The 14,561-nt window shown below is 49.5% G+C and overlaps 2 protein-coding genes across 4 annotated transcripts in view; both read right to left on the bottom strand.

Moving 5' to 3' along the window:
- The window catches only part of LOC122382223 (fibroblast growth factor receptor-like 1), a 69,050-nt gene extending 59,836 nt beyond the window's left edge, over nt 1–9,214 (bottom strand). The window contains exons 1-2 of one of the 3 annotated variants that reach the window (XM_043367281.1): nt 9,128–9,214; nt 4,321–4,426 (exon numbers count right to left, since the gene is read on the bottom strand). Coding sequence is in view for 2 of the 3 variants with exons in the window: in XM_043367280.1 (XP_043223215.1) it covers nt 2,313–2,341 (29 nt within the window). In the remaining variant the exon portion in view is untranslated. Of the gene's footprint in view, nt 1–2,312; nt 2,708–4,320; nt 4,427–9,127 lie in introns of those variants that run through there. The other 2 variants (XM_043367280.1, XM_043367282.1) reach the window with 2 other exon arrangements.
- Nucleotides 9,215–12,238: 3,024 nt separating this feature from the next.
- On the bottom strand, nt 12,239–14,115 carry LOC122382179 (uncharacterized protein K02A2.6-like). Its single transcript, XM_043367160.1, has 2 exons — nt 12,859–14,115; nt 12,239–12,313 (listed from the first exon to the last, which is right to left on the bottom strand). Exons 1-2 carry the CDS (start codon nt 14,113–14,115, stop codon nt 12,239–12,241), a joined length of 1,332 nt encoding a protein of 443 aa, XP_043223095.1.
- Between the last annotated feature and the right edge of the window lie 446 nt (nt 14,116–14,561).

Raw genomic sequence — 14,561 nt, 5'->3', positions numbered from 1 at the left:
TCACAAACTAAGGTAGAGTCACATTGTCAGGTTGTGGTTTTGGAATGAACTTAAATGTATAAGACTTATCATATGAACCCACCATATGACATTACGTATCATGAAATTACGTATAAATTAATCTGAATATGTTAATCTACATTTGCCACGGCTGAATACGATTCCTGGTATGATTATTAGCCCGTGACCGAGTTTCCAGTTTATGGAGCTGTGTGTAGTGATGCGAGCTGTGATCTTTGCGGTGTATTCCAATGCTATTGCTTCATGGGGACGTTTGTGTGCTGTGTGCTTATGATAAGGGCTCATATAACGGCTACACTCTCCAAAGGAAAGCAGATTAGAACGGACCGCTCCACACAAACGGTATTTAGATAGCGCGCCGAGGCTCCTCCTACAGCGGTGCGAAACCGATTAGCAAATGTTTGAAAAATAATCACGGCTGCTGTGCCGGGATACCGTAAAATGATCGATCTCCAGCTGTGCTAAATATATCCAACTTTTTCCTGGGGAAGGGATGTTAGTGAAGAAGGGAGGATAAAACGACATCTGATGGCTTGTAAACATTTTGCGAAACCAGTTTACAGAAAATGAGCCCAAAATGACAAAAAGCTCACCAATCGGCAGTTTGCTGACAGCCAGTCTTCAGCTAACCGTGAAAATGAGCGTTTATCATCGTGCTTTTTATCCGATGCCTTATATTTCGGTTCAGTGCAAACGGGAAACACTCCATAATAGTCGGATATTGTCTTCAGACTTCAAAGCTTTTTTATCAAAGGCTTCCTTTACATTTATGTAGATTCGAAGAAGCGATGTATTGAATCGGAGACGAACTGGCATGCGAAAAAGGCTCGACTAAAACCGAGCGCTTTGGGCACAACAGCACAAATGGTGCAGATTCTGCATCCGTCAGCTGGTAGAGACATCAAAAGGCTGTGTTCGGAAAAGGGCGCCGCACACTGCAACGTCCATAGATAAAACGGCAGGGTCATATAGCATGTGAACTTGGAGCAGTACCTACAGTTGGACGTCTACGCTCTAAAAGCACTTTGAACGTTAAGAAGGTTGCTAGAGACACCCAACCGAGAAAAGGAATCCTGTTGGACTACGCCGAATAATCGTCCCTTTTGACACCCAAAAACATCACCCACTAAACACATAAATGCGTTTATTAAACCTATGCAGGGAGCCCAATTAGTGTTAAAGTAAGAATCGACTGTGAACTAAAGAAGTCGATATAAGAGTAAGTGAAAAAAGACTATAAAAGTAGGTGACTAACTACAGAACAGAGGCCTACGTTTTTAACAACAATGATCTTTTCTCAAGAAGGGTTGACATCAAGGGGTTCACCAGGGTCAGAACCGCCCCGCGACATTTATGAATGCCACCACCCGCAGCTTGTGTTCAGTGCCACATCAGCCGTGGCAAACGGGCACAATATCTCAGCAATCACTCATCATTTTCCAATGAAAATCCCCAGCAGCTTCTACGCGTTGAACTTAGGATCGGATTATTGCGGCTGGCGACGCAGCTCCCGACCAAATGGAAAATGTCCACATACAGAATGGGACATTTTAGTGGCCCAATGACGAAAGTCAAGATAAAATGAGTTGGATAATATCTCGCAATAACTATACAGATAATGTCAAAGATATACTAAGCTATTACGAAAGAAAAATACGGAAGAATGAAAATAAGCAACTCATATTTTTCACCTGGGCTGAAGCTACATGAAGATTGAGCTATCCTCGAGTAGTTGCTTCGCCCCTAGCCCAATGGCTAAGACAGCATTTTTTAGGGCACACGACACTTCTGCGAACGTGCAACCACATCAACATCAAATGTCATATAGGTTATATTGTGCGGAAAATATCCATAGAGTTCTCACGTCATTTCCCTTAGCACAGCAGCATCGGTTTCCACAATGCGACTAAAGGAAGAAATTTGAAATGTAGCAATACGGTCTATCATCACCCCACGAGCGCCTCCTGCCGTTTCCCATCGCAGATAACGTGAAACAACAGTAGGTCTCATGATCGAAAACAGGAGGCAGCGGCCGCCTGTCCTGATTTCAACGCATCGCCTGAGAAATCGGGCGCAGGAACCGGCGTGTCAAGATAAGTCTCATCAGATGCGCGCGCGCGTCCGCCTCCTATCTGGACCGGGACAGGTGCCGCCGGCTCCGATCGGCCCCCGAGAAGAACGGCAGCTGAAACAATGTTTGCAGTTCCCGACGCTAGACTGTTTTTACAAGATAGCGCGATCGTACCGCGGGCCTGTCCGAGGGACGGGAGGGAGGAGGGCGTCTCACCCACCTGTAGGAACGGTGCCGCGGACGCTCCATCGCGCCCCGTCGGATCTCCGTCCGCGACCGGTCACCGGTTCTCTGTTCACCACGGGCAGTGGAGCTGCAAGGCTGTCTCCTGGTCAACCGACCGTCGTCCGCGCACGACCCGTAAATTTGCCAGTCCCGAGTTTACTGATCACTCAGTTTCCGCCGTCACCGCGGCTTCAAAAGTCTTTCTGAGATTCAACCACACCTCCCACAAGCTTCAGTTCACCTATCTCCCCTTCACACACCTCGCCGCACCACACTGTCCCGTCGTGTCCTCTCACACACCCGGCACCGTGACGCGTGCCACCTGTCTCGGGCAGCGACCGGCGTGCGTCCTGCCCCGGCGGCGGTGCGCGCGCGACTGGCGCCTTCAGTCGAGTGTCGCGCCGCCGTCACACGGCCCGGTCGGAACCGGTCGCCCGCGCGGCGCGTCCCCGCCGGCGCCGCGCCACCTGATAAATTCGTCACACCAACCCGTTTGGCTGTCAATGTGACACATTTGATTTTATTATCCGATATCGGTGAATAATTAAGCGGCGCGCAGGACGGCTGTCCTGCTGCGGAGCCGACGGGGGCGTGTGCACAGTGGCGGTGGGAATGCGGCCCGTTTGCAGAGCTGGCTACCGGTGGAAGCAGTAGACGGGTAACCGACCGGTATCACCCGCCCTGCATGTAGCACCACAGCCGTTGCATACAGACCTGATCCGTCAGCAGGAGGGATGAAAATTGAATCTTACAATAAGACATTTTTCGGGCGGTTTATCGTGCATTTTTTTCGGTGCAGTTGGTGCACCATCGGCACGGCCGATCTGCGGTGCCGCTGTCCTTCGAGTCGGAGCTTTTTTTGCGGCGTCCAACACGGCGATCGGCGCTGATTGATTGGCCGATTGGCCGAACGGGATTGGGTCGTATGTTGATAAGAGCAAAAATACCAAATGCCAGGCTTAACGAAACCTCAGTAATGGGAATCCTGACATAAAGGTGTGGAGCGTAAGTCGTCAATCGGGTTTTTGATCGGTGGTTCGTCACGCCTATACGGCGGCTGTGACAGCGGCTGAGCCTCCCACCGCCGCCGGATATAAGGAGGCTACTGCAGCAGGCCGCTGACGGCTGGATATACCGCCGAGGAGCTGAGACGCGGAAAAGAGTCAAAGACGAAAAGCGGACTCGGATCGGCATTTCCTTAAATATAGCCGTGCTGCAGACACGGCTCAATAAAAAATCAGCGACTGCAGGGTTACGTGCGTTTGTGCGCTACCTGATCCAGGAAAAAAACGTTCCTCTTAACAGGAGGTTCAATACAGAGATTGAATAGTAATCCGTCAATCAGTGGCAGTAATAATCAGGTAGCAGTCTTGCCAGATAGCAAAGGTATGGAAATACCAACGGCGCAAAACTGGAAGAAGTCATAACCTACTCATTCTGTCTCGGCCTGAACCACACCTAACACACCTCCTGTTCAGATAGCCTCCGGTGATCGGAATTTCCTATAGTGACAAACTGCTTCCTTCCTACTTCTCCTAGTTCCTGCACACTGCACATGTATGCCAGTCAATATTCCTGAACCACCATCCTAGACAGTGGATGACTCGGAGACCCATTCTGCCTGTCCTGTTACATATGATTGAAATCATATTTGAGTTGAATGTTCTTTTTTATATGTATAGGTACAGCATTCCTCTCCCGTTCGCGACTCACAATCACCTGATTGTTATTCGGATATCAGGGTCCTTGCCTGTTTGTAACTCGCAGACCAAAGTTCTCACCTGTCTGTGACTCGGAGCTCAGAGTACTCACCTGTCTGTGACTCGGAGCTCAGAGTACTCACCTGTCTGTGACTCGGAGCTCAGAGTACTCACCTGTCTGTGACTCGGAGCTCAGAGTACTCACCTGTCTGTGACTCGGAGCTCAGAGTACTCACCTGTCTGTGACTCGGAGCTCAGAGTACTCACCTGTCTGTGACTCGGAGCGAAGTACTCACTCCTCACCTTTGACTCGAAGACCAGTGCCGTACGAGGCCGACTGATGCAGCCTGGACGGTTGTCAGCACCGAAGTAGTTGGCAGTTGGATGGTTCACAAAGACCGGCAGCGACCTGTAATCCGATCCAATGCATCTGTCATGGCATCGCCAACCGTACTTTTCGTAATATTGGCACCTTCCTAACGTCAGAATAAGCGTAAACGTTTACTGATTATAATATGGGGAACAATCATAGGCGTCGCCAGAGATTTTCGGTTGGGGGGCAAAATCAACTTTTGTGTTAAAACTTGCCTTTCCCCAGTCTTTACTCACTCGTTTTACATATCATTCGACGCGCAATGGTGCGAGGAATCCGATGGTGACAAAGGTTTCCTTCTAGCTATGGCATGTAATTTTTACAGAAAAATTCGAAATTTTGAAATTCCATGACAAAAACGACTGGTAGAATTATATATAACTAGTATATAGTGGCTGCGATTGCCGACGCACTGCAGAGGGCCCCTGTGCAGACGCTCGACTAATGATCATTACCCAGAAAAAGGTGAAAAACGCTCCATTTAATCGGATCACCCTGCTAAAACCTCCATTCACGCATGCATGCAGAGGTTTTACGTGAAATGCATAGGACTTATCCCAGCCGCCGATCGTAGCTAAGTTGGGCATTCGGCGGAGAGTGAATGTCGGAAGTGTGAATCGGAAGTACCTAATTCATCTTTGCTCTAGTGAGAGGAAGTGTTTTGTTCACTCGAGTGTGAACAAAAGTTTCTCGTTTTTCGTGTGAAGGGAAGCGCTGCAAACGTGCACAAAAACTGTTAAACGGAACCAAAAGTTACGCACGGCATAGCGGCAAGGGATCCATCAGAGATAGGTTTGGGACTTCCAGGGCCTCCTCTAACATACCCACTGGGTGGGCAAATACCCACCCAGTCACCACAATTGCCCACCCAGTGGCGTTGATTTGCCCACCCAGAAGCAAATGTAAAAATAAAGGTCCGACCGGTGAGGCTCGTAAATTAGGAGCTCTAACTCGCTGTTGCATCTATAAGCCCAGGTAGCATCCCTCTCACGGCATTGGGTTTTAATCGGTATTTGTAAAAAAAGTAATTGTCTCGTGAGTGAATAGGCATGTACAATGTACATGTAATCTGGAACGAATAGACGTCACGAGCATCGCTAACTATAACCCTATACACAGGGGGCGGGGTGATGCAGCCCCCTATGTTTCTTTTTTTCGCAAATAAATCGCGTAAAAAGCGGCCGATCGCGACAAAATTTGCAGTACCTTCGAGTTGATCAATTTTACACCTACCATAAAAATTTCATGATCCTGACCCAAATGACCTTTGACCTGTGACCTGCTTTTCGAGACAATTTTTGGCCGGAATCGCGATTCGGCGTATGTCGGCTTGCATTACCGCGCGTCTTTTCGTGGTTTCAGGCTTTCAAACATGTGATATGATGTTGGTCTCATGCATAAGGTTGGATGTCAAGGTCACCTAAAGGTCAGGTCAGGTTATTGACCTTTGATGACCTCGGCTCACTTTTTCGAGTTTTATATGTTTCTAGGCTAGTTTTTGGAGCTGAATTCGAATTGGCAACCATTTGAACATTTACGAAGTAGTTTTGGTGCCTTCGTTATATGTTACGAAGCTGTCAGAGGCTTTTGACACGTACTACGAATACCCGGCAGGACCCCTACTGGTTGACCTGACCTGACCTGACCCGACCTGGCCTAAATGCATGAAGATATCATCTGTGATCACAAATAACATGATATTCTTGATCAGCACCCCGAAAAAATCCATAGCAGCCACACTACGACGTTCTAACAGGTCCCGATTTTCTCGACTTTTGGTTCATTGACGACCTGACCTCACCTCAGAGGTCACCATTTGAACTATGACCTTAAAACTGGGTACCGTTGGCTTCGTCTCGTGATGACCTACACGATGTTTTTCCGCGAGGCTCTAGCTCAATTATGGGCCAAACACGAGGGGTTCGCCCCCCCCCCTTGCGCCGTCGAGGGACGCAAAATGGCCTGTGCCGGCGAGGGATAAAAATAAAACACACGACAAACGTTATCTTTGCAAACTATCATCTTGTTTCCAATAATGGCACAGCTTATTTCGCCTCACCCCCCCCCCCCCCGGCACATGTTTTGAAATTGGTTGAACCCCAAAACAAGTAGCTGGATCCGCCCTCCGATCCGCTGGATGCCCACCCAGTGAAAAATCCTTAGAGGAGGCCCTGGGGACTTCCAGGCCATTTCAGGCCACTAAGGGTCAGTGCTGACTCTCAGAAGCATGCTTAGGGTCCCGGAGATCGGCGTGGGTCACCTCAAATATTTACGTGTACGTGGTGCTTTAGGGCTTTCCGAGCCCAAGGTGGGGCCCTCAGAAGCCAGTGTGGGCGGCGGGCGCTAAGAGACTAGGCCCAGGGTGAGCCTGGAGCCCTCGGATAACAGTGTGAACCCTCGGGGTCTGTGTCGAATCCCTAAGGACCCTACGTAGGGACATATGGTGTTGCGGACCTCAGAGGGACACGTGAGCTGTGACCCCTCAGATGCCGGCTTGGGGTTAGCAAGGTCTGTCGCCTCCAAAGTTTGACTGAACTATCAGAGGCCAGTTAAGGTTCTCAGAAATGTTCGAACTTCGAAGGCTCGAAGATCCCTGTATGGGCCCTCAGAGAACATGGACACAAGTGGAACTTTCAGAGGCCGGTTTGGGCCCTCTGAAAGCTTCTTTAGGGCTCAGTGGAGCTCCTTAGGAGCCTTTGTTTAAAGCAAGCTCATGAGCCCTGCGACACTTGTACGGTACTTGAGCCTGTCGCAGACATTTGACGAGAGTTGAGAAATGCCCCTAAGATTTCGTTTCACGCTTTGAACGAAAATTGTGTCAGCACTCCAAAACTTATGAAAATCAGCTGTAAAATGTAATAAAGAACGAACTAGGAACATGGAATGGATCGCAGCATTGACATTTCCGAGTCTGGACTCGGAGTCTTGAAGATTTTGGCGACTGCGAGTCAGACTCTGGTTTGAACTGCACGCTCCAACCGAGTCTGACCTCACAGGCATTCTCAGAAAGGTACCCCATTTTTTCCCGACTCCAAAATCTCATCGGATCTGTATCGATCTCAGGGGGTGCCCGGTCCGAGGTTGGGGGGGCAAGCTGCCCCGCTTGCCCCCCCCCCCCCCGTGGCGACGCTAATGGGAACAATAATAGCCGTTTTCACGACGGCCATCTGGTACACATTTGGTGCACATCTGGTACAGATTAGGTGCAGATTTGGTCAAATCAGGTTCAGTGTGTCTCTTAGCAGCTATCAGCTAGGGTTGCACTAATTGCTTATATGCCTGCTTTGTCATATGATCAGAGAGCATCATCGATTAAAACACTGAAATAAATTCATAAAATGTAAATATTTGCTGTAAAAGAAATAAGTGCAGATTTGGTCAAATCAGGTGCATTCGCCGGATAGCCCGTCGTGAAAACGGCTAATATAACCGATTATAACCGGGAACAGGCTACAGCAGTTCCGATGAATACTCGTATTTCTCCGGATTTCCAGACGTTAATGTCACAGAGGATGTCATTCAGGCTACCAGGTACCTTAATTACAAATACTGGATAATGTGCTACTGAGACCGAGGCATCCATGAGATCATGGGCCCTGTTTTGGCCCTGTCCCACAGTGCACATGTTGCTGGAATGTCAACACGGCTATGAATACGAAAATCTGCTATATGTCATTGATCTTCCGCCCTCTTCTCACTCTATACCGGTGACTGGTACCCGAGTATCCTATCCGCCCCTGCCTGACTCATTACTGTCCGTCTCACTATACGGTGAGGATCAGGGAACTTTTCCGGGTGGATATATGGCTGGTAGTCTGGTGTATTTGGGCGTGGAGGAGTGGCCGGTACATTGTTACAACTAAGTAAAAATACTTGGAACCAAATTTTATAGTGATTGTTATTAAATTAACACAGGATTTAATACATCCGCAAATCAAGCCACAGCGAACGTAAACAAATAAGCTGCAATTCTACTATGTTGTCTGGTTTTCACGCCATGGTTTAACTTTTTGTACTGTAACAATCCAGTCACAGTGTCGATTCGATATTTAGATGCATTGAATGCATTTTCTTTGGGGACCCACAATTCTTATCAAAAGTAAAGACTCGTAATGATTTTTAAGAGGCTCTTTATGTCGCTTAGGTACTTACCTACTGCTTTTTACATACCTAACTACTACGTGGTCCTGGAGCCCCAAAGAAACGGGTGCTGAGCTATCCTCGCCAGCAGACACAGCGTTGCAGCCGGCCATGAAAAATCAGAACACCAACGGGCGCCAGACTACGTAATGTTTATTCGACTGTGCTTGTTCTTGTGTCCCATGCAGACTGCAGGGCTCCATGTCCGTCAGTGCCGCTACTATAGTCGACAAGCTGTAACCTACTACGGACTCTACCAGCACTTTTTTGGCGTACCAGTATAAGCGTCCCTACAGAGGGGGCCTAGTTATCTCCCGACCCGATGTCACAAAAATACCCAAGTGAGCGATACTTGTCATTAGCAAACTAGGCTCATTACTCATTTGACTAAGATGCCATTGTGTCCACTGTCCAGACTCCACGTGTTCGCGAAAGTAGTCGCATTCGACATTTGCTCCGAGTAGATACTGACCGGGGGCGGGATCTAATTGACATTTGACAACAAGTAACTGCGATGGTAGCCACAGCTTGCAAATAATTCTGCACCTTCCTACAGAGTCGATCCCAGATTTCCAGATATGGGATTCCACTCCTCACCTTAGACTGGCTGGAGAAGGCTTCATTTTATGATTATTCCGTAATCTTCGCATAAGGTGACAAAGAAACAGGAACTGCCCATCTGAGGGGTGAGATATCATATCATTAGCAACGAGAATGTTGCCGCTACCCGCAGGCCGTATCGGTCAACAGTAGCGGCGGAACACCTTCAATTAAGGGGGGGGGGGGCACTGCCAACTTCTGATACCATTCTTTCCATGCAACGCCCATAATAATAATAGGGCTAATGTTAGAATGCCAAAATCAAAGGGGGGCACGGTGCCCCGGTCCCCTCCCCGTTCCGCCGCCTATGTCGGTCATGACTATAGAACTCCGTATCGGTATGCGGCACGCGCATAACTATTAACTACACACTGGATGTGGCTGTGGGACAGCTACTCCACAATGGTAGTGGGAGTTCGCAAGGAAACCCTGCAATTGCTGATCGACGGCCATTGCTGACCGACGACCGTGATCATCGCAACGGCTCATTAGGTAGCGGATCCATACGTGCCATCTTATGTCAAGGAGAGGAGAGAGAAGGGCGACAAGTGTTTGGCGGGCGTATTTACAAATTGCAACCGAGCTCCGCCGTGGGGTAAGGTGGGCAGGGGTTTTCGCACTACGGCTGCGGTTGAACTACCGTCTGTGGTAGAAACTTCAGGACGATGGCGCGTTTCATACGAAATCTGGCGCAATGTTTGTTAGCTTCTGTACTTGTACTTGCTTGTACTGTTATTTGCTGTGAATTCTTGAAGTGGGGGTGTTTCAATAACAATTTGTGGATTATTTGAGTTTCTTTATATAAACATAATACTGATATGATCAATTACTTAGTTTGGGAATTGATACACATTTTGTAGAGATTTGTCTGGCAAATGGTGTAACAAACCTCAAGCCTATCATGATCTGAAGCTGTTATAACAAATCAAAATTGCTTCAATGTTACCTTGTACCTTGTTGGAAAGACTGGAGCATGGTTCAAGATGATGCATAAAAATTCAAGATTTGTGCGAAAGCTTGTGACTGAAGAACGAAAACAGTTTGATATGATTGTGATGGCGACAATCAAACGTGGAAATGGACGACAAAAGTAGAGTTTCAACGGTATATGTCAAGTTTAGGTCCTAATTACAACTGTGGCGCTTTTGATACAAATATGAAACAGCAAAAATTTTAGGTTTTAGGTTAGGTTAGGTTGTAGGTTTGTAGGTTTTAGGTTGTAGGTAGGTAGGTTTGTAGGTTAGGTTAGGTTAGGGTAGGTTTGTAGGTTGTAGGTTGGTAGGTTATAGGTAAGTAGGTAAGGTTAGGTCAGGTTTGATTATGTTTTTTTCTTTTATTTGCGAGACACATGAGTATCATTTTTGGATTCAGGATGTCAAATAATGTAAAAATATGAAAAATTTATCAATGAAATCTTCTTAGGACTTAAACTTGACATTTACCGTTTCAACACTCCAGCATGTGAGAATAACTTCAGAAATTCATAGTTCTTGTACATAGTATTGCATTCTTCTTATGTACAGTTATAGGTTTTGTTAGGGTATTTCAAATTCATTGTGTCAGTTGAGACATAGATGGATTGCTGATTTTTTTTTTTTAGAATCATTGTATGGTAGCTAGGTACTTGTTCGGTAAAAAGGTAGGTATGTGATGAATGCCATGAGAAGGTTTTTATGATTTAATATATGGTCGTTGTTGTACCTACAAAAATGCAAGCTTACTAGCAACTAGTTTCTGAATCAAATCGAAAGTATTTGCCATGAATGTAAATATGTACCTGCAAAGTATGTCAATAAATTTGTGTGATGTTGACCAGAGAGTTTTATCATCTGGGCATTTATGTCGCTTCCTACATTAGTTGTTAAGCATAGTAATTACGGATGAACTTTGTGCCAATATCTTCAATGCACATTGCACAATGTATGTAGCATGTCTACAACCCTCACTGATCCTGCTATAGCTATAGGCATTTGGCACCAGCTTGACCAAGGGCATGAACTTCACAGTTGCACAACCTTTTGTTTTGTCATGTACCACCAGTCATTTTTTTTTGTGCACCAGTCACTTTTTTGTGCACATAGCAGTGCACACAACAATGTGCAGAGGACCTACACAAAAACAACATGATTAGTGTGCACAATGCACAGCATTGTACCCTGATTATTTGAATATTTTGACCACTCAACAGTCAACAGTCAGGAGATAATTGTTTAATATCACATTTATTATAGGTCACTTGTCAAACAATAGCATGATGACACACATTTTGACAAGCAATCATGGTAGTATTCCAATAAGTTGGACAGTCACCTCCCTGGGCGTCATTTTTCCGGGAAGGTACCTCTGCAGTGTTGTGGTAGGCTAGGTTGAATTGGGTTAAGTTAGGCGAAGTAAGGTGGTTAGGACCAGGTCAGACCGTAAGGCCTGGTCAGGTTGATTTTAATCTTTCATTCTAATTTGACATAGATACCTATTCCCTATGTTTTTGCTCCAGCCTGAATTTCATTAGGTAATGAGTTAATTTTGCTTTGTTTTTATCTGTCTTGTTTTGTGTTTTGTCCCTTATATTTTGCCCCATAGGCAAGGGTGGAGCTTTTCCAGGAAAGGTGGTGGAGCATGATTGGAGGCGCTCAACCAGACGGCATAGGAGGGCACGATTTCTGAACGCGCACTGATGCCTGATACTGATTCAAGCCACGCTGTCTTCATGCGGGGCGGCGCGCTACTTAAAAGTCCCTAAAAGAACGGGAAGTGATGCCGATAGAACCTTCAATCATTCTGGGCTAACGCTTATGACTTGGAAAAAGTCGCGATCCCAATTCAATCGAAAACCTGTGGGCTCTTGTTCAGCAGGAGGTTATGAAGAGCCACCCGCCATAAGCACTGCTCAACCGCAGGCACAGGTTTAGACGGCGTTGGTCCGCATCAAAGCAAGTGTGCTGGAGGATTCATTGGCTGAAATGCTCCAGAACATTCACCACTGTGTTTTTATGAAAGGTGGCTACAAGCCCAGTTAAAAGAAAAAGTACCAGATTGTTTTGCTTTTTAATTACTGTTCTGTTCCGCGCCTCGGCCGTCACACACGCGTCTCACAATCACTGTACTTTATCAGCGCGCACCGCACCCGCACTCGAGCTCGTCTCGCTCCACACTGCCCGCTCGCGCCGCCCGCCGCCCGGCCCGCTGGGTCAGGGGCGGTCAAGGTCAACCCGGGCGGCCGATACCACAACACCTCCCCTCAAGATGTTCGCCACGATATAAAGAGGTGAGACGAGGGGCGAACGTCTTCAAACAACATAAACCCGAAACAAAGCAACAAACGACAGACGGACCAATAAACGCAAACAAAGGGGCAAAACAAACACACCAGCAAACAAAACAGTTCACCGCGTTAACAGCAGACCAGGTTAACATCTATACGTACACACAGGTATGGAGCATCAGTCATATGTGTGCGCATCCCAACGGACCAGCAGCCGCTGAGGCTCTCGACGCTGACGGCTGCTCCGACGGGGCTCCGCCGTGGGCTCCGGTGTCTCTAGACGAGAATGTGGCTGAGGTAACGCCATACGCCCGGCCGGGGGACTCTGCTCCCCACTGGGGTCGATCTCCGTAGGTGGCCCCGCGCTGCTGGCTAGCATGGGGCGGTGCGGTCGGAGTAACCGTCTGTTTCTCCAGTATATGCGGCCGCTCGGCATCTTGACCAGGTATGTTCGGCGATGTCCCACGCCGACGATCACGCCTGTGCGGTCCCAGCGACCGCTCTCGGCATTCTGCACGTCCACGTGACTGCCGACGCGCAGCCCTGAGAGCGGGCGCGCGGTAGCATCGTGGTAGCACCGGACGTCATGTCGAAGAGCGGTGGCTCTGGCGTCGCACGCGTCGGCGGCACGCTGCCATTCGGGCGCGAACGCCCGATGATGAGTGGGCACGCCGGACCTCAGCGGGTGGCCGAACAGGATTTGAGCTGGTGACCTGCCGTCTGCCCGTGGTGTGTTTCGCAGCTCTAGCAGGCCGCGATCGAGCAGGTCGTCATCCAGCCGTCCGCTCGCCGACGCAGCCACGACGATTTTCTTCACGGTTTTGACGGTGGCCTCGGCGTGACCGTTGGATCGGGCGTAATGAGGAGATGACATCTCGTGAAGCACTCCCCACCGATCCAAGAATCTGCGAAGCGTCGAGGAGGCGAACTGCGGACCTCCGTCCGTTCGCAGTACAGCTGGCACGCCAGTCTGGGAGAAGAGCTGTCTCAGCTGTGTCACCAGGTGATCAGCCGAAGCTGTCCGAGGGCAGACCGTCACGTACGGCCACCCCGACAGCCTGTCGACGTAGACGAGGTAGGTCCGGCCCGCAACGTGAAAGTAGTCTGCCGACACGGACTCGAACGCGCGGGTCGGCCGGGCTTCATCTCGCCATAGCGGCTCGTTCTGGTGACTGGCGGCGAGTTGTCGGCAGCTCTGGCATGCCGAGACGGTGTTACAGATATCTCTGTCTATCCCCGGCCAGTAGACGGAGAGACGCGCGCGGCGTTTGGTCTTCTCCATTCCTTGATGAGCATCATGGAGCCGGTGGAGAACGTCACGGCGCAGGCTGGACGGGATTACCAGTCTCGCGCCGTAGACGATGAGGCCGTCGTCCACTGCAAGCATGGAGCGGACTCCCCAGTACGGCCGCAGCGCTGGTGACAGTTCGTGCCGGTGCTCGGGAAATCCTGTAAAGATGACGTCACGGAGCTCGCGGTACTCCGGGTCACGGGCGGCCGCTGCCCGGACTGAGTCCAAAGTCCGGTCTTGCAGCGGGGCGACCAAGATGCCGTCCTCGGAGGTCGCAGTGAGGGCGGCGACCACGGCGTCGTGCAGCGCGTCCGTCACCTCGGCGGCCTCGTCTCCCGGAGCGGGATCACAGACAGGTGCGCGTGACAGGGCGTCCGGGATGCAGTGTGATGCTCCTTTCTGCCAGGTGGCGGTGAAGCTGTAGAGAGACATTTTCTCACGCATCCGCTGGAGGCGAGGGTTGTCGATCTCTGACAGGCGTTTGGAATTCAAGATGGGGATGAGCGGGCGGTGGTCTACGACCAGGTCGAAGTGAGGAAGCGAGACCCACATTGAACCATCTTCCACACATCTCCGTGGCGCTGCTGGAGAACGAAGCCTAAGCCGCGGGTGCGAGCCGAGTCCGTCCGCAGCACCGTAGGCAGCTGTGGGTCAAAAAAGGCGAGCACAGGTGGCGCCACCAGCGCCCCTTTGACGGCATTGAATGCCTCCTCGTGCTGCACGGTCCAGTTCCAGACGGTGCGCTGCTTCAGCAGGTCACGGAGGGGCTGAGCCGCACTGGCGATCTCCGATGAGAATCCAGCCAGCTGATTGGTGAGCCCCAGGAAGGACCTGAGATCGGTGAGATTCTCCGGCCGTGGGAACTCGGAGATCGCCTG

The sequence above is a fragment of the Amphibalanus amphitrite genome, unplaced genomic scaffold (assembly GCF_019059575.1).
Source record: "Amphibalanus amphitrite isolate SeventyFive unplaced genomic scaffold, NRLGWU_Aamphi_draft 000135F_arrow, whole genome shotgun sequence".
Lineage (NCBI taxonomy): Eukaryota > Metazoa > Arthropoda > Thecostraca > Balanomorpha > Balanidae > Amphibalanus > Amphibalanus amphitrite.
Note: the sequence above shows the minus strand (reverse complement) of the source record. Positions and strands in the feature narration are given on the sequence as shown.

Coding starts and splice junctions, on each gene's coding strand:
- LOC122382179 (XM_043367160.1), bottom strand. CDS start 14,115: ATGTCTCTCTACAGCTTCACCGCCACCTGGCAGAAAGGAGCATCACAC. Junction 12,314..12,858: donor GCACAGGCGTGATCGTCGGC/GTGGGACATCGC, acceptor CCCCTGACCCAG/CGGGCCGGGCGGCGGGCGGC.